Here is a 20,602-nt window from a genome sequence, read left to right as displayed (position 1 = left end):
GGACCCTTTATAACTTCTCTCTCACACTGAATTTAATGCAAATATCTGCTACTAACACAAATTTGCTACCAGAACACTTTACTCATACACAGATTAACACAAATTTGCTACCAGAACACTTTACTCATACACAGATTGGTAAGAATTTCAATAAAAATTCTCCAGTCACACTTCCTCACAGATTAACCACCCTGTAGCTCAGTGTGCTTCTAATACTGTACTTACCACCCCCCCCCACAAGATTGCAGGCAAGAAGAAAGAAAACTTTAAAAACTTTGCAAATCAAATACAAAAGCTTTGAGGTAAATTTAAACCTTCTACTTCAGGGAAATTAAGGAAAAAATACCTGCAAAGCTCAAGTTCATATTGGGAATGAGGACAAGACGTAAGTATCATTAGCTTATTTTTTTTTTTTAAGTTATTACCTCCAAGCTAATGAAAATCTAAAAATTCAAACAAACCTTATACAGAAACATCTAAAGGGATTTCTTTTTATTAGTCCCTGAGAAGAGGAAGAATAAATAAGAGAATGAAAGTCACAAAAGAACAATATACACCAGGTAACTATCTTCACTTCCTAAAACTTCCTTCCCAAGTATTAAAAAACAGAAATGAATAATAATGAGGAAAAAAACAATGCTGGAATACATGTGTATAAGAATGAATAAAATACACCTGTACAGCCTATAAAGAAAACAGGATAAAACGCAAGCCACACTCACATAAACATATATACACAGCGACAAAAATTTCTAAATGTTGTACTAGCGTAAATGGAAACTGCAGTTCTACGATTTTACCCACACAAACAAGATTGTGTGGGATAATACTAGAAAACGTTTTTAGAAAGGACTTTCACTCTCAAGAAAAATGCAACTGTCAGACAGAATGAAAAATAGAGTGAGATATCAAGCTTTCTATCCCAAGGTTTTGACCTCCATCTGCCAAGAGAAGATAGGAATGTAATCAGCATCCAAAAAGTTCAGAATATGCCAATCGGCTCTTAACTGTATTTCGGAATTTGTGGAGCTGGAAAATGAGCAATTCTTGATGAGCTGGGAAGTGAGCAATTCTTGTTCCATAACACTAAGAAAAAAATATGAACAATTACTGTATTACTGTATGCTGCTGAGCATAAATCAACAAATGTGCTGGAATGTATAAATGATATAAACTGGTAAAAAAAAAAAAAAATTTCCTGCTTGGGGAAAATAATTATCAAGACAACAATCTACTCAGCATTTCACCATATTTTCATATCTGTTAAAAAAAAGTTCTATAACTTCCAAGAAATATACAAGTGACAATATGTGTTAAGTTCTCTAAATATCAAGTACAGTAATACTATACAATTCATTGCATTCTTGGGTAACATGCTCCATAATAATCTATGTAAAAATGAAAACCTACTTAATACAAAAAAAACTAAAGATTGTGCAATAAAGTAAAACCCAATGAACTGAATGAAAACTTAGGACTATAATAAAAACTAGAACTTACAAAACCTATGAGGCCCTATAGGATATTGAGACAAATGAAAACTATATACAGTATTTTGACATGTGTAAAGTAAAGAGCACCTGGCATCTTTTGTGACATCAAGCTGTTAGTGCTGGATTTTATTTCTCATCATAAATAAAATCCTGCATCATCATATAAAACCCCAAGACTGAAAATTATCTAGAAAACTAAATTATACACCAAAACAAGAGAAGACTGTCATACAGTATATACACATGAGAGAGAGAGAGAGAGAGAGAGAGAGAGAGTTATGGCACCAAAGGACAAATGGACTAACTGCCATTCAGCTACATATACAACAGGTGAACTGTCAAGATGCTACAGGGACAAACGGATTCGGTGTCAGGCACCTAAATCTTACGGGACAACTGTGCAACTGTGTGTGCCAAAGAAAATACTCCACAGGAATGTATTCACTAAGAAAAAAAAAATTGGAAGGACTAGATTTGGAGAATTTTCCCACAGGCATCACAAGAATATGTACATAAGTTCATGACAACAGAAAAACAAAGCAGGATCATGACTATATGCAATACATGCAATCTTCAATGAATTAATGCTATAATACACCAATTATGACAAAACTTTCAAGTACATGCAATTAGTTCCGTACTGTTTATGGATCTTCAACAAAAAACACAGCTGACATTATTATAACAATCTGATGATGTTAATTTGGAAGAGTCCCTGCTCATCCACTTAAAAACTGTGAAAAGCAAAGGCATATCATATCATTTCCATTTCCAGAATCTTAGCGAGTTTTCATAACAGGCAAAAAGAAAAAAGAAGAGGAAAGAAATAGATTCAATAATGCAAAGGTTAAATCTGCTTCATGATAATACAATGATTTCCTTATAATGAATAACAGAGTCTATGAAAACAAAAAAAGATGATTCTGGGTGCATAAAATGTAAATAACTATAGGATCCATTACTAGTAAGAGGCATTGGAAGTTACTTGTACTTATGAACATATTATATACTTTTATCTATTGTGACCATCAGTAGAACAGAGCAACTAAAAGATTAAATATGGCTTCAACTGACATCTCCTCTGACTCACTTTACTGAAGGACACTTTTTATCAGCATTTGGTATTTACAACGAGTGCAAAAAACTAAATACAATATTCACAGAGGCGTAACTCTTCCTCAAAGGAATTGAGAAAGAAATTAATAAACTATTTACAATTCTGTATGTACACAAATATCATGCAGTACACTTCTAGGCCCACGGAAAGGGCCATATTTTGATACAGTACAAGGGAATATAATACATGTAAAATTTAACTGTTTGCATAACACTGCACATGAGTTTCTAACGAAGTGTATAAACAAAAGTATCACTAATTTGTGCAAAACTAATGTTTCCATTAATTCTGTAGCAATGCTGCTATGTAAAGACCTTGCCCTTCAAAAGAAAAGTACCTTGAAAAACTGCCTGAAAGAAGGTAAAATGTATAACAAACGCATAATGGGGAAACACTTTCTCCTATATGCTGTTAAAAAAAAACTTGACTCCAATCTTGGATTACATACTGCACTTATTAAGAAAGTAGTAAATAATAAATTATTCTAGTCCAAATATAAATCTGAAAGCAACCCTTACAGAAGAACAGGATATTTCTTTAAAACACACTCTAAGGTGTTTTCATTAACTTAATTATATTCTGCTTAACGGCCTCATTCTTTAGGCTTTGCAGGAGCAATTTGTTTCAAGAACTGTGTGGCATGCTTTGATTTATGAGAAGACAAATATGGAAAAATGATTTACAAAACCTTTATCATTGTATTACTGAAAATGAGTTTAGGAAGCTTTTGTCCCTTAATGGATTATTCAAGGAAAATAGCACTAAGTTTAGGAAGCATTCACCATTATGTATTATTTAATATGGAAAAAAAAAAGGTAAAGGATTCCTTCGTTATTCCACATAATCACAACATCTTCTAAATGGTATTAAAACAGGTTTTGCAGCATTCCTTTTATAGCTCTGTTGCAATGCTTTCAGGCTTTTCCCTCTCATCGACTCCCTCTGGTCTGTCAAACCAATCTTGCTCCAATATTCATCTTTACCTTATTAAAAAACCATTTGCACAAGCACTCAAGTTAGGAATATGACTCATACTTTTGTTAAATATTTCATGACAAAAGGTCTAACTGACTGGCTTGCAAAACTATCAAATTTCAAATCACCTCAAAGACTATTAAAACTGGCAGGGATAAATGATCAAAGTTGAATATCTACAGCAATGCCACATTTCTATATAAATCGATAATGGCATTCAATCATCTTTAGTACTCGTAAACTCTACAGCCAGTATTTTATTCACTTTGAGCCATTATTCACATTCTCTTCAGGTGCTACGGTGTTATACTGCCCAGCGCTCGAGGTAAGTCATCCCCTTTACTTTAAAAATTAAGGAAAGGCTTTCATGGAAATGTTCCCCATGACGGAGCACTTATATTTTTAAAGTCTCCATAATACTACTTTAAAGCAGCGTTGCACCACTGTCTTTTTTCTGATATGTTGCTTATACATATATATACATTGATTTGCATTAACTTACCTTTATTCACTGGTCTTCTCTTCACTGTTATACCTTTAGTGCATACAGCATATGCAATCTATCTTGCACAGACCTCTGCTTTGCAACTCAAAAGGCCTTTCATGGCTTGTTCCACATGAATACATACAGATTCTGAATTTCCATAATATTGATAACAACAGTCATAACAATAATTAAAATGTCTGCGGTTCCAGTAAACAAACTGTGGGTTTTGATCATTACAGCTGCACAGGAATGGAAAGTCGCAGATAATTGGACTAGAATACATGGTAAAAGTTTGGTCACCTTACAATGCAGACTACTAAGAAAAAAACTCTTGTGCTTTTGAAACGTAAAGAATCCTCAAGAACATAACAATTAATGAGAAACTTTTGTGTCTGTAAAACTTGTGCATTCTTACATTAATCAGCTGTTTCAATTGCCGTGTTCGTCAATATGCATAACTGTTGAAAAATGGTAACTTGCTCTGATAATGGTAAATAGGATATCACATTTTCATATGATAAAAGGCTCTCTCCTTCAGCTTTCTCCTCATCATTAAGTTCAGGAGTTAAAAGTCTCAACCGCAATACTTCAAACAACTTAGTCCACTCAGATTCATCAGCCGGAAGAACATACTCCTCTGCCCCCATGTCTTTCTGGGAAGCATCATCCTGAGAAACACTCACCACAGAACCATCTTGCACAACATAGGTTCCAGGTTCACCACTTTCAACCAATACTGCAGACGTTCCACCACTATTACTAGTACTATTTACAAACAGTGACGGTGTTGCAACTTCAGCCTGCATCAACACGGATGAAGTTGGTACCTGATCCTTTTTGTTTTTAAATGCTGCTACAGCTGCAGGACCAACTCCAGTTGATACAATTACTGCAGTCCCATCTTCACTTTTCAGCTGAGTCTGACAAAACTCTTTCATATACTGATCTACAGTGAGAGTCCCTTCCTCTAGCTTTAATGTTCCGGCTGTTATTACCTGGTGTCCTTCGAGCCCTTCAGCGGTGCCTGTTAACATGACCCCACCTAATTCATCACTGATGCCCTTCCCCTTTTCAAAGGAATTCTGCTTCAGCCTCTTTCGATTTCCATTTCTGAACTTATCTCTTGCATGTCTCTCCATCACTTTTCTCATCAGATCCTGAGGGTGATCTTCTTCATTGTGCGTGTGCTGAGGATAATACACCATTTGAGTTTCCCCATCAAAGTCCTCAGTACTTGGATTATACTGAACCTTGAGATGGATACGAGCATGGCAATTGCTCGAGCGCTGGATTCGCACAAACCACCGTCGTTTGATTTTGCTGGGAGAGTCTCCATCAGAGGAATCTCCTTCCTTTTTTTCTTTGCACTGGTCCATCTGAAAAAATACAGGCAGATTGCTTGTAAAATATCATTATTCCAACCATTAGAAAGGATTACTGGTGGACTACTGCTAATAAAAGCAAATAAAATTAATGAAAAATTCTAGGATGGGGTCCAAGAGTAATGAGAGCGCACTGGCAATTTTAGGAGAGTGAGGAGAGGGAACAAAATCAGTCAGTGGTGGGATGAAATGAGAAGTTTATTGAAAGAAAATCAGATTACCTGAGGAGCAATTGCAAGACAGACAGAAGATAATATGCAGGAGTACAAGAGGATGAGTAAGATGGTCATGAGAAATAGGGAGAGAGAAAAAGAAAAAAGGCGGTCTAATTATATCATAAACCACAAATATAAGAACAGTTTTAATACTGCCTTACTCAAGTGTTCCCTCTACAACCAATAATGCAGCTGAAATACCTGGTTTGGTTCACCAAGTGTATGCATAAAGACAGCGAAAATCTGGTGAAGAAAATTCTTATTTTCATGAGTAAAACTTACTTTGGCAGTGTGAAAGCGATGACAGACCAACTGGATGAGTTTCACATCTTGCTTTTCAATACGAGTTGTGTCTCTGATGTATCGGACATTGTACTTCTTCTCTTCACCACTAAGCCACTGGTAGAAAAGTGCTAAGGTTTTAAAGGTTTTGAATTCCCGTGGTACAACAATCCCATGCACTTCTTCCATATGTTTGAAAAGCAATTTTACCTGCAAAGACATTATTATTATTCAGAAGATGAACCCTATTCATAGGAGCTAGCCTGCAGGGCTGCTGAATGGAAATTCAAGCTTCCAAAGAATATGGTGACCATTTGAGAGAAATAACAGAAGATATGAAATACAGAAAGAAGACATCAGTTACCAGAACAAAAATAAGTAATAATTAATATTTTAATCTTAAATAAATGATTAAAGTACAAGGTGAATTTTTAGAGATAATCATTTTTTCTTGACTTTAATAATCAACTATTAAACAATGAATTAAAAACAATATTGGATAACATGGTCATACAGATACATGTCATATGACTTTCTTTTAATAAAATACCTGATAAAAGGTGAGATGACTACAGCCTGGTTCTTGACATCTAAAACTTCCAGGTTTAGGAGAACCAGACTTGCTCTGTTGATTTAAATCATTGCACACCTCACGAACATGTCGGAGGAAGTCAAAGTGCTTTGAAAATACTTGCTGACATTCCTGTGAACACAAAGTGACATTAAGAGAAATCATTACGCTTACTTTGAAAAATCCATAAATATCAAACCTGCAACTTTACAAAACAAACATTTTCTTTAATTACCTTAAAATATAATTTTGTGTTATCTGAAAATGTACAAAGGATTGTGGACAATTAAAATAAGGGAAATATAAACATGTAATGAAAAACAGGTTATGTTTTCAGCATCCCTCATATCATGACGCACAAAAATGAGTGCATATTTGATTAGTGTTACCCAATTCAACCAATAAGGACTCGACACCATAAATGGAGAGTCCATTAGCCTCACTGACCAAATTATAATAAAAACTTACATTACACTGCCAGCTCTGTCTTGGCTTCTTACGCAAAAGGACGGTTTTCTCTGGGAGGGAATCGTCAGCCCTGGTATCAGCCAATAAGAGGAGACTCTTTGTATCTTTTACTTTCACATCAACATCTATACCCAGGTCCATAAGGCAACCATCATCATCGGTTTCAACTCCATGGCAATTGATATAATGCTCCACCTGGGAGAGATCAATAAATAATTAATGTAGCTGACATAAATATGAAGACCAAGAATTCAATCTTTAATCTACTTTTTAACTTTGGGATGTATATCACATACTGAGCAAACTGCCATGTTCCAAAATAATTGCGAATGATAATGTTAAAATCATACTCCTATAAATATGAAAACAGTTTGGATAAAAAATATAAACATCTGCAGAGAAAAACCTTGTGGATGTGACTTTCCTTGTATTTTTAACCTCACTCCAAGTTCTTCAGACCAGATCCTTGAGTACAATTTTAGGACAATAGTCTGTTGAAGCTTCTGTTTTTACATTCACCTTATACTAATATATTTGTTCTACTAATAAAGAGGTTGCCTCCAAGAAAAAAGAGAGAACAGTCAAGTGCTAGCTTCATCCTCTATCCAAATTTAGGAAGAAATCCATCTAGCACAATTCCACAGCAAAGTTAATCCTATACCTAAATTAAAAGCTCGTCCTCATACATTTTAGCACTGTACTCTACAAATATCAACCAACCCAAATTTCCTTCAAAACCCCATTCTCTCATACCAATGTATGTACATCTGCCCTCTTCCTGTATCTTCCATTATTCCATGTACAGAAATATCAAAAAGCCACAGAGACCCACCTTTACACCAAATCCGTCCCTCTCCCATCTACATAGTAACAAAGCTCTGCTTTCATCTGAAAACTACACAATGGTTTCAACATACATCCTCCACATCATTAATTTCAGTTCTACTAGAACCTTCCTCTAAGTTTATGTATAGCATACAGTTTCTGTCATTTATTTCACCACACCTTCCATAACTTGTTTGTACCAAGCACCCCTCTTTACAGCCTAAAACCACACTGTCTATCCTATTTCACAAACTTTCTCAGATAGTATATAGTGAGAATGTTATGCTCCTGATTCTTTAACTCACCCTTTACCACCTTCCCTCTAATGCAAAAAGAAGTCATTCCTCAACAATCATTTTGATATCTTTTTTACTCCTCAGAATCTTTTTGAAACCTTTTTATTTCTCTCGGAAATCCTCATGAAACTTTTCCCTTGTCTTGTTATGTACGTCTGCTCAAAATATTTCTGTACCATCAACCCTAGCTTGGTTTCTTTTGGCAATATATCAGTCAAACTTCTTTTTAACTACCTCACTAGTCCATATTACAATATTTCCAAATCTGACTCCTCCTTTCTGCTTTGCTGTAATATTTACCTCACACTATCCACACACATTTTGGGCATCCCCAGTGAAACTAGTAATGAATGACCCAGTGGTCTGATTATCATAATAATAATAATAATAATGGAAAGAGAAACCCACAAGATTCCTATGTATAACTTGTTTACTTGTAATTATTTACATGTTACTTTTAAACTCGAGTACTTTCAGGTCCTAACTGTGACCCTCAACTATTGAAAAAGGGTCACAGTTAGGACCTGAAAGTACTCGAGTTTAAAAGCAACATGTAAATAATTACAAGTAAACAAGTTATACACAGGAATCTTGTGGGTTTCTCTTTCCACCTTCAGAAGAAAACTGAAAAAGATTTTGTTTGGTTCAATAATAATAATAATATCAAACTCCTTCCCCTGTAAGTTCCTGTTTTGTTACTAAACTACAAGTGATTTATAAAGGTAAATTTCACACTTCCATCACTAGCTATGTTACAACAAAAGTGTTTTCATATTAAAAAACGTCACAGTCATCCCATTCTGGTTTTTCAGCTACTTCAGAAATGCATTACTGCTGTTCATGATGAACAGCCTGAAACTGACATTTCATGCCCCATCAGCCCCACTTACCATATCTTCTCGTGATTCAATTTCTTCACCACAAAACCCACACTCCATGCATTCCTCATCTGGAGGTTCTTCTTTCATGTTGGACTCTTCTTCAGGTACTGTGAAAATTAAATGGAAGAATTACATGTAGTGTTAAAAAGCAAAAAGCAATGTCAACTCAATGTCTCTAAAAAGTTGAACAGGAATTAGATATGAAAAGCGAGGAATTAAATTACTCTATGTAAATCAAATTATTTTCGTCAACTCTTGTGAACTTCAAGAACATAATAGAGGGGACATTTATTCCAGTATTGTTGGGGCAAATGATTAAAAACCATACTTTTACAAAGCATTTGATGATAATGGTATACGTTACTGTTTGCTGATGTTTTGGTTCAAAGCCCACTCGAGATTACCAAAAGCATGCAATGTAGTCTATGTATTAAAACTCAATACACACTAAAATGTATACAAATATTTAATACACATAGTATAACAAAAATTTCAGCATGGACAATGTGATTTTGTTATTAAGCACAAATCACAAATCAAAACAAAATAAGGGAAATTTATAACAAATGACTAATGTCTCAGAAGCAAATATCGATACTTGAACCAAAAAATTAAATCTTGTTGTGCAGTCAAATTCTGGCACATAAAAAATAACAAGCATTATCCAGTTCAGGTTCTGCTACTGAAGGTTGGAATTTCAATAAATTGTCCCCCTAGCTACATTCTGCAAAATGATGTTTTAAGAAATTTATACTCAAACTATAAAGTAAAAAACTAATTTGTAATAATATTAATAAACTGATCTTCAGACCTGTGTATAACAACAATCTTGTAACACTTCTCAATTATAAGGAAATACAGTAAAAAATTACAAGACTCCCTAAGCTCTGTTAATTTGCCCAGTACTGCGTGGCCTGGAGCTCTAATTCCGAATTATGAAAAAAGGTCCTTAACTTACTAAGACCATGGTTGCTGCCCATTTCTACTTTGACGGAGTGGCTATGTCCAGATGTCTGTCTTGAAGCTTGCGATGTAGTGGCATTTACAGTTCCCTTGTCTTTGGAAGGTATTTCTACGTGGGTTTCCCCTTGTGCAAGCGAATCCAACTCCTCCAAATGAATCTGACTTAGGTGTTCTACCAATAAATTCTTTGTTAATAGCACCAATGAACAGAGGGAGCATACGAAAGTTGCAGTCTGGAAAAAGGAAAATTATAACAGTTGCATAATAACAACTGGTACATGAACAAGAATTTTCTATTAAGCATTTTGATCATATATACATAGACTAGTTAAGTATTACAGTAACAGAATTTGGTTAAAGGTGAAATTTTAACACTGAAAACTGCTCTGAATACATCAATAATAACATAATTTATTGACAGTGAAAATTTATTTGCAATTCCACACCATCCAGAGTAAAACCAAATACCATAATAAGGTATCTGTGCTGTGCACTGTCAATGCAATAAAAACAAATGCAACTTGATATGACAGTTTACAGACTACAAAACACTTACCTGTCCCTGTAGTTTCATAAATGTTTCCTGTAACCGTTGTGTGTGTTGCAGAACCATGTGTTCAATGAACTGTTCTTCATTTTGATAATTAAGGCCACATATGGGGCATCTGTAAAAAAAAAAACCGAACTGTTACCGCAAGCAATAAATGAGCTGGCACACTTAAAAATTAATACTGACAGTATTGTTTAAAACACAACCTAAGAACAAATGTGGTGGCCATATAGCATAAATGAACCTCAAATATAAGCCAATTTTGACATATTCAAGTGTATTTGTTATTCAAACTGTTAAAAAACACCATCAATATCACCATATAAGTGAAGATTAGAAACAAAGTGCTGAGATTAAAAATAAAAGCCAAAGATCAAAAGAATGACGATTACACGTTTAACTGGTGCATGAGCAGGAAAAATTCAAGGAATATAACTATTCAGATACAACTGAATTGTAGCTAAATGGAAGAAATGCAACGTAGTTTTAAAACCTTTCAATATTCCAGAATATAAAATCTTTGTCTAACAAAAATTATTGTTCCAATGCTTTAACTAGGTCAGTTGGCCTCCACAAAGGAAAATGGATAGTTAGCAGTAATTATAAACTGGCCACTGGGTTTTCTGTAGTGTTCACTTACATGATTCATTTATGTAAAAGCTCCCTAGTTAGTTACTACAACCTAAAATTCTAATAACGGAAGACATTGAACAATACAAAATTTCTTCGAGGAATGTGTTGTCCAAATGACTCATTCTCTCTCTCTCTATATCATCACAGCTAATCTGGTTTGATATTGATTAAAAATATCTTATAATAACATAATAGCTGTGATGCTACAGTACATGCACTACCAATGTGGGAAAGACCCTAAAAAAATCACATAGTGTAATTCACTATCTCATCAAGGACCAACACCGACACATAGCCTACAAGTTGACATTAGGACATGAAATTTGTCAATTAGTCTACCACAATTCCATCCCTAATCAACTGCCTCTGTTTACAGGGCCTCAAATGAGGTTCACTACAAGCTGAGACAGAGTAAGATGAAGGCTTCTTCCTGTATAGTACAGCAAGTCAATTCCACAACCAACTAAAACGCAGCTACAATTTCTGCTGGCGAACGTAAACTATAATATTTACCTGTGAAGAGGCTGATTATTTTTCACATTGCCATCTAAAACACTGCGCATGTGAGTTAAGTCCGCTCCATGTTCAGCCATAATGTGATTTGCTAAAGCTACTTTGGTAATAAACATCTTCTGGCACAAGGAACAGACCAGCGACCATGCCTGAGGTGGCCTTTCTCTCCCTCGTACACCCTGCAAAGACATCATCATAATTACATTATTATTATATGGTAGAGTAGACACTTCTTTCATTTACAAGACAATTTTAAACAAAGGATGAAAGTCTGAGCACGAAAAAGATAAGAGTTGAACTACTAGGTGGCATGATACCCGGGGAACTAAAAGACAGAGGGCAATAGAGCTGGAGTTGAAGGGACATTGCATAGGACCACCACCTCTAGTATTGCCTACATTGAGTCATAAAAGGCACACTGCCAACAACATCACCCCCATTCCCATAAGGCTGCACACCACTAAAAATATGACTACTCAAAATTAAAATGATCTGAAGAAAAGATAAAAAAAGGCACTCCAGGTAATGGTAAAGATATTCATAAAAAAAATGTTGCAATTAAATATCCTACTCAAAACTGAGCTGATATAGGAATGGAATACAGAATTAAGGCCAACAGCCAAGCACCGGGACCTATGAGGTCATTCATCGCGGAAAGGGAAATGACAGTAAGAAGGTTTGAAAGGTGTAACAGAAGGAAAACCTCACAGTCACACTATGAAAAAATTGATAGAGAGGTTGGGAAGTCAGATGGAACAGAATATAAACAAAGGTACAGTAAAAGGAATGAAAGCTGTTGCTGCTAAGGGCCGAAGGGATGCTGCAAAGAACCTCAAGTAACGCTTACAGAGGATCAATGTGAGGTGCACTGACGGCACTAACCCCCGACAGGGCTGAGCTGATATAATAAATAATACATCACAATTTCTACTACAGTACACACTATGAACATACTGTAATGCATTATTCTTATTATCGATAAAAATTAAAACTGCATTTTCAAGACTTAGAGCAATATATATTGGTAGATCATTATCTGGAAATTACTATGTCTGGCACAAGAACAAGAAATGAACCTGATTAATTTAACATCCTAATTATCATGGTATATTGTTTCTTCACTGTTTCTGCAATGCTTTTCCTAACAGTCCACCCTCATCAAACCAAAATGAAGCAACCAATAATGGATTACAACAAATATAACGATGAGGATATCCAAAGACAAAGATATGGTATATAAAATTCCAAGCCACTTTCTTTTCATAAAAGAATGCTGGTACAATTGTGAAGACAGGTGACCTACTGAATAGGCAAGAATCCTCGCAACTAAAATTTGTAGATTACATTTAGGATAAGTGAAATCCAATTAAAATTCCCAGCAAGCCAGATATGCATCCAGTAGCTGATGACCTAAAAACTAGAATCAGTAAATGAACGGAAAAACTGCCACAACTGAAGTAAAGTCCTCTACATGACCTAATGTAAGTCATAAAAAATTTAAATCTAACTACAGTATAACAAAAATGCAGATAAATCTAAGTGCTGTAATACAAAAAAATGAGCTAACAAACTACAAAGATAATTTTACCTTAAAATCTGCAACCATAGCTAAAGGCTGTGGTTCTCCATCTTGCATTGCACTTTCAAGTGCCATCTGAACTGTGTGCGCTAAACCTGTTGTGCTTCGAACCAACCCTACATTATCAGCAACTAAAACTCACGTGATGTGGGTGAAGGTATTTCTGAAACAGAAAAACATTACTGATTATAAGGATTTTCCCCAAAATCTTCACAAATACCAACTGGAAAATCCTAGTGTGTGCAATGATAAGCAGACTTATGGCACTGAAGAACAAGTTCAAGAAATTGCATGGGATCCACCTGATGTACTAAAAGAGGCCTAAAAAATATATGAAGATGATACAATTTTAACTATAAAAAAGAAATACACTTTCAAATGAAACCATGAATTGGGTTAAAAACCAATATTTCCACTTTTCAGCAAGGGTGAAAAGCAATTCTCTACACAATGATATTATGAAATACTGAAAAACGGACCCATCTAAAGTAATTATCTAGCAAGATAAGAAGTTCTCATTTTTCAAAACACTGGTCCAGATTTTTAATAGATTGGCAAAACTACTCCTTGTTACATGTCAAAATTGACAAAAGTACCTGTACCTTATCTGAAGTTGGAATTTCTTGAATGGAACCATTGTGCAGAGAAATCAATTTGAAAAACTTTTAACAATATTTACAATGAAATTCCCTTTCTTTCAAAAGAACTTCTATGATCAAATTATTCACGGAATGATATGCAAATGCTTGTCTAAATATTAAGTAACTTGTCAAAAGCAGGTTACAAAATACAGGACTGTATATGACATTTTTCCCAATAACAATTCATTGCACTTCATATTCTAGTTCCACAAATCTTATTCACATAATCTGTCTAAAATAATTTCTTCCTTCATTGTACAGATTTTTAAATTCTTTGTTCTCACTGTAATAAAATCTGCAAATTCAAATCTAAGGCAAATAACTCTGTTGTATATTAAGACAAAACTGAGCCAGGCCAACAATACTGCTAAAAACAAAAAAGAAAACATTAAAATAACCCATTATTAAATAATAAGCTTTCTAAACAACATGAAATAAAGATATACCTCCTTCAAAGAGTTCCCCTGAGTTTCTTATTCCTCCCCTGTTGGCATTTGAACCAGCTCTCCCAGGTGGTCTCCCACGCCTCCCTAACCCCCGGCCTCGTCTGGAAACAACTCGCACGGGGTCAGGATCGGCAAAGGGATCTTCCTGGGGTTCTGGATCATCCTCTTCCTCTTCTTCACCATCAATGATGGGCCTTGCTCCAGTGAGGTCATGAACGGACACTTTGGTACACTTTTTGATGTGGCTCGAATACTGACGTTCCTTACTGAAGGTGCGGTCGCAGTCCTGGTGCAAATTTTATCCATGATTAAAGTCTGAATAAATTATACCTTTATTGCACAAAAATTTAAATATATACCCTTATAGTATAACCAATTAAAGAAAACTTGAACAGAATACATATGCTGACTAGGACCAATCACATCTTGCCGAAAGAGGTTTGATGCAGATTAAATTTTGACAAAGCTGACAAAAAAAATTGTTCAAGAAAAATCTGGCTTAAAATATTCCATAAGGTTATAAACACCCACCCTTTGGTCATACTGTGTCTCCAACATTGACAAAAAGTTGATGCACACTTCATATTTACAAAAACTGCTTTAGAAATAATTTAATAAATCACTTTATCTAAGAATGGAGTACTGTATTCAATTTCAAAATTAACCACTGAAACCACTTTCAACTTTCAAGACTACTTTAATCACATATTAACAAGATGAATGAGTTTGCTGACAACAGATGTACACTGCACTGTTTTTATTAATGCAAGGGGTAAGCAGTATCCAAAATATAGAAACTCTCCATTCCTCCCAGGTAAACTATACTCCACCTAACCTTTGGTCATTTAACCACGACTACCTGTGCTTCCAAGCTGTGTCCCATAAGTTCCACTAAAATATGGATATACAGTTAAGTATTTGGTTGCATCTGTAATGTAGGTACTATCATAACTGTGAAAATTCTTTGGGCACAAACCAAATTTCCTTTTAACTAAGCAGATAGGGAAACAAAAATATCATCTCCCCGATCAAGACTTGATAAACATGCTAATAAATTTTTAAGAAGTGACAATTAGAGTTTGAATGTCATACAAAAGAAAGAAGACTGTATTTTTACAACCTTGTACTACATTTAAAACATAACTGTAGCATCGATGATGAATCACACAAACCACAAAAAGACCTCACCAAGCTTGAAGTAACTACAGGGTCTATAATTCAACAACTGAAGATGGGGTTCTCATTCCTATATCTATGTAAGCAAGTACTGTACAGCATGATCTATGGCTAGAAATAATTCTTTGTTAATTGAATGCATTACTTATTGCAAATTTTAAATGATCACTAAAAATCTGCTGAAGTTCCCAGCTACCAAAAAGAGAAAGAGCCGAGAAATTGGTCCAATACTACAGTAAAGTAACCCAGCAACATGACCAAAGCTAAAAGAATTGTAGTTAGTGAGCACCATATCCTCCACAGTATTAAACCAGAAAGGGTTCATTTGAGGTAATGTACAATACCATGAGTTCATTTGTCATACCCACTGACATGAGCACACCTACTCAAAAAGCTGAATGACCTTATCTACACAAATGATTAACAGGTTTCCTGTTATTGTCTTGAATACAATATCACCTGAAGGCCTCATGCTTAGACCAAGGGCTGTTCACCACAGAAGGAGCAAATTTGCTACCAGCACAATTTTATGACCTCTACAAGTTGAGAAATTAAAAAAAAAATTATTTTCATGACAAGTTCACCACCAAGTGATAGCCTATTAAGGAGAGGCAACCAATGGAAGTTGAAAATCTGGAACTAACCCTTAAATTTGATGTGAAAAACATACTGTACACCCCTCTAATGTTAAAAAATAGCTCAACTTCAAGTAAAAAAATTTATACATTAAAAATTATTCAAATATCAAATAAATATGAGGCCAACAGGGGATAACCAACAGCTTTTCAAACAATAAATACTTCTAATCAAAATGGAATGATCTCAAGGGAAGAACTCCGCATCCAAAACACTACTATTTCAGACTGAAAATTACCTGAAACATACCATTCCAGACTGAAAAGGGCAAGTTAAAATACCATCCAAATAAAGACAACAACAATCTTCCAAAAGATAAAACATTAACTGGTTTTACTGCAAGTTATTTCACCAAAAACACCAACAATGCTTACCTGACATCTAAATTGTACAGCTTGTTCTAATACTGGATCAACCGACACAGGGTCAATCTTCCCTCGCTTGGCCGGACCTCCGTCACCTTCAGATTCACCTTTCCTCTGAAAATATCAACACAATAACCTTGAGACTGTAAGACAATTTATTCTAAAAGAGAGAGAGAGAGAGAGAGAGAGAGAGAGAGAGAGAGAGAGAGAGAGAGAGAGAGAGAGAGAGAGAGAGAGAGAGAGAGAGAGAGCGCTATTATCATAAACTTGTGATTAAGGGCTGAAATGCAAAAGGCTTAAATGAAGGCCAGGACAAGATAAGAACTCTGAATAAGTGCATAAGACAAATGAGTGGAGAGAGAGAATAGATAATTACTTACCTAACTCTACTCTACAGAGGGAAAAATCTGACAAAAATGTAAATGATTATGCCACAAAGTATAATGTGCAGACAATAAACTTGCTGAAAATTATTATACACATGTTACTGCATTGGTCCACTTCATGAAACCAAGGAATTCATTAAGCTAAAATTTACATCAAGCTACTATACAATCAGCTAAAATCTGCAATGTAACATGATTCCAAATCTTGGTAAAAAACATCATACAGTCCAAACAATAAAACATCTATGAAACACCAAACCATAACAAAATTTTTTTCAATAGTTAAGGTACAGTACAAGGATAATTCTGTGCTCCAACCATGGAAATTAACTAAATCACATGACACAAAGACATACAACAAACCTTCATTGGAGATGATGTCTTCCTATATGGACTGTGGTAACACTTTAAAAAGTGCTGTGATATTTGAGGACGAGTTTTGAATGTCATCTTACAAAATGAGCACATGAACAGGGGAGTCTTTTCAACTTTGACCTCTTCTTTTTTACAACTTCTCATGTGTTTCCTGCAAAGATTAAAACAATACTTAGTTCTGTGCAGTACTGTGATAAAAATATTAAAATACATGGTACTGTACTGTATGGTTTGCAAGGACTACCTACTTTAACATATACAGTATGTAAATGTACAATTGTAGTGTGTAAATCACTGCGTTCCAATGGAATCTTACCACTGCCCAAAAATTATAAACAGTATTATACATACATACTAAGAAAATATGGTATTAGTTAAAAATTTAAAGACTAATTTTAAAAAGTAAAGAAAATGTTTACCTTAAAAATAAAGCCTTCATAAACTTGCTGTTGCAGGTAGGGCATTCATAAAATCTTTTACTATCATTTGGTTTATCAAAGGCATCTTCCCAGTCTGGACTCCCTTGTGGCTGTGTCTGAGTGCTGGAGACATATCTTGGCTTACGGATGCCACCCTCGGAAAGATTTACTTGTATGTGCTTTTTGAAGGACTCATTCTGGCTTGCTGCTGCTGTGTTTGCCTTGGTAACTTTGGTGGTCCCCTCAGGAATGATAACTTTAAAGATACCACTTTGAGAGGAACTGTCAGACTCAACCTGATTAATCGGGACTCTGGCAATTCCCTGACTGTTATTACCAGCCCTTATCACAATGCGGTTCTTATTTCCCACAGTTAATAGCTGTGGCTGTGCAATACTTACAGGTGTTCCTCCTACCTGGATAAGATAATGACCTCCACTTGACTTGGAGGGAGAAATCTGATTGTTGGTTTGAATGACTATTCTTGTTGGAGTGCTCCCAGACAAGTTGTTAATAATTCCTTGTAAATTAGCTGTTGAAGTCCCACTTAGAACACTAGATAAAGTTGTTGCTGTAGTCTGCTGAGGCTGTGGTTGCTGCTGTTGCTGAAAGGCTTGAATTTGAGGTGTTACTGTGCTGGTAGTTACAATAATATTATCTTGTGTGTTTGAAGTGCATACTCTTGTCTGAAAGCTTTCATTTACCAAGTTTCGTAGAAGCATCTCTCCATCTTGGTCTGGACTCAAAGCATCTGTGTCTACCAAGCAAGAGGTCCCATTTCCTTCACCAGACACAACTGGAACAGACTGTTCTAGCCCAGATATCTCATTATGATCATAATCAGTCCCCTGCAGCGACTCATGTTTCATGTCCATACTGTGATCCATATCTCCATTACTGGCACCTACATCTTCTGGAGCGGGGTTTGGTAGAGCTGCTGGCACAAAATCCACACCATCACTACAGGTGTCTTGCATAACAACATGTGAATTCTGGTCTTGAGGTTCTTCCATCATACCACCTTGTGTGGTATTCATCAGCATTTGCTGCTGCTCTTCCACAACATTTTGTGCCCCTTCTATAACTACACTTCCATCAAGTAGTACAGGTGATGTAATGTCAGCCTCAACATTGCTATTGAGGTCTCCTGACACAACTTCAGAGTCCCCATCAACCTGGAGTTGAAGAAGAGTACGCAAAACAATAAGAATAATGCTATGAAGCTATTTTATAATTAAAACTAACTACTACAGGTAAGACATGCGTTGTAGTGTCGGGTGAAATATGCAATGCAATACTTTGTCTACAATGTTTGTAGTTACATTTACCATTAACCAAGAGAAATGCTTCCTCAAACTTTTCACGACTCAACCAATATAAATATTTCACTTCATCCTCTATCTTCTATGTGGCCTTAATTTCATGGAACCTTAGCTTCATTAGTCAAAGCCATGCCATCTAAATGTTTCTACAAAAATGTTACCTTGTTACAATTTCTTTTTGAGTCGAAGTCTATGAGCTACAATTGGAGAAGTGCTCTAACTGTGTTAAAGGCTGAATATTTATGAAATGATGCCAAATTTAGAAGTGTATAAACTTTCAAAATGCCATTCACTCGGGAATTAATTCTTGAACTACTCTTTATAGTTATTTTGACATAAACATCCACGAAATGTCCGGTCAGCATACTACAAACCCTATGTCAAACAAAAATGGGGGACTACACCATTAAACCATAGCTTTTGGGTCAGGTTATACCACTTTGCAGACGACAATAAGGAGGATGAAGTATAAACATGGCACAGTACTTATATTGGGAAATATTGGCCAATTTCCTACGATTTAAAAAGGCCCTTAATTAATTCAGGCTGGGTTGGAAGGGGTCCAAGGGGGCAAAGACTTCCCAATCATGCAGGAAGCAGTGCCCTAAGTTAGGTTAGCATGTGTCCCTATATTTCTTAACACTGTTTTGGTTACAGTACCCTATGTTAGGTTAGGCTAAGGCTCATCAAAAAGGATTAAAGTCCATACCCAGGCTAGGTAGGATAAGGTACCCTAGGTTAGGTTAGGGCACATCACTGTAATCTTGTTGTGTTTTTCCATCCAAAACCATAGTTTCCAAATACTAAGTCTATGGTCCCTCGTTATTGGTACATGTTAAGTAAATGGCTAGCCTAGGAATTCTTTTTCTAAACAAATGGATGAAAAATGTCCAAATTACACTAAAAAACTAAAATATCCAAATTGCACAAAAAAAACTATCATAAAAACTGCTTTTCACAGGTTTTAAAAGCATGGGTGCAAAGCCCACAACTAAGCAAGGTAGGACATGGAACCCTTGGTAAGGTTAGGACACTTCAGTGCAATCTTATTTTTTTTCTACCTAAAAATCATAGCTTCCAACTATCCCACTGAGCCAATGGTCCCTCATTAACCATAATTATAAAGCAACTAGTTAGCCTAACTGGGTCTTTTCTTCACAAATGAATGTAAAATGTCCAATTCACACAAAAAATATCACAAAAACTATACAATTTACATTTGGAATGCATTACACATTTTAAAAGTAACATTGGTCTCACTGTATACTTTATAAAATTACTGTTTTGTTCATTTCTATTCTTTTTGTTCTCTAAAGTTTTCAAGTGGTGTAGCCTAGCTAGCTAGGCTAGGCAGTTCTCGTTAAAATAATTTCACTCATTATCTTTTCACCATATTGCAGCCTGCGTTTTCCAGTTTATTGCCTGTAGAAGGCTACCACTTACAGCGTGCCTGGCACGGGAAACTGTAGCCTAGATGGCAATCGGCTATTAGTTAAAGGTCCTTGAAGCACCCCTCAGCCTAGGCACCAGTTGCACAGCATTTCACCCTACTTTTCTGTTCCTAGGTTAGGTTACCTTACTGCAGGCCCAGAACTTCTTTCACTTT

The 20,602-nt window shown here is 35.5% G+C and overlaps 1 protein-coding gene across 1 annotated transcript in view; it reads right to left on the bottom strand.

Moving 5' to 3' along the window:
• Positions 1–400: 400 nt before the first annotated feature.
• Positions 401–20,602, bottom strand: part of LOC136834242 (uncharacterized) — a 21,494-nt gene continuing 1,292 nt past the window's right edge. Inside the window, 14 exon segments of the mRNA XM_067096585.1 lie at positions 401–5,448; positions 5,952–6,161; positions 6,502–6,654; positions 6,991–7,185; positions 9,002–9,099; positions 9,951–10,188; positions 10,512–10,620; positions 11,652–11,830; positions 13,240–13,370; positions 13,373–13,393; positions 14,318–14,603; positions 16,504–16,608; positions 17,244–17,406; positions 17,675–18,849. Of these exon segments, the coding sequence (XP_066952686.1) occupies positions 4,489–5,448; positions 5,952–6,161; positions 6,502–6,654; positions 6,991–7,185; positions 9,002–9,099; positions 9,951–10,188; positions 10,512–10,620; positions 11,652–11,830; positions 13,240–13,370; positions 13,373–13,393; positions 14,318–14,603; positions 16,504–16,608; positions 17,244–17,406; positions 17,675–18,849 (4,023 nt within the window). The 3' untranslated portion in view covers positions 401–4,488.

This window comes from Macrobrachium rosenbergii, chromosome 53 (assembly GCF_040412425.1).
Source record: "Macrobrachium rosenbergii isolate ZJJX-2024 chromosome 53, ASM4041242v1, whole genome shotgun sequence".
Lineage (NCBI taxonomy): Eukaryota > Metazoa > Arthropoda > Malacostraca > Decapoda > Palaemonidae > Macrobrachium > Macrobrachium rosenbergii.
The sequence above is the reverse complement of the archived record's forward strand: the minus strand, read 5'-3'. Positions and strand labels throughout refer to the sequence as shown.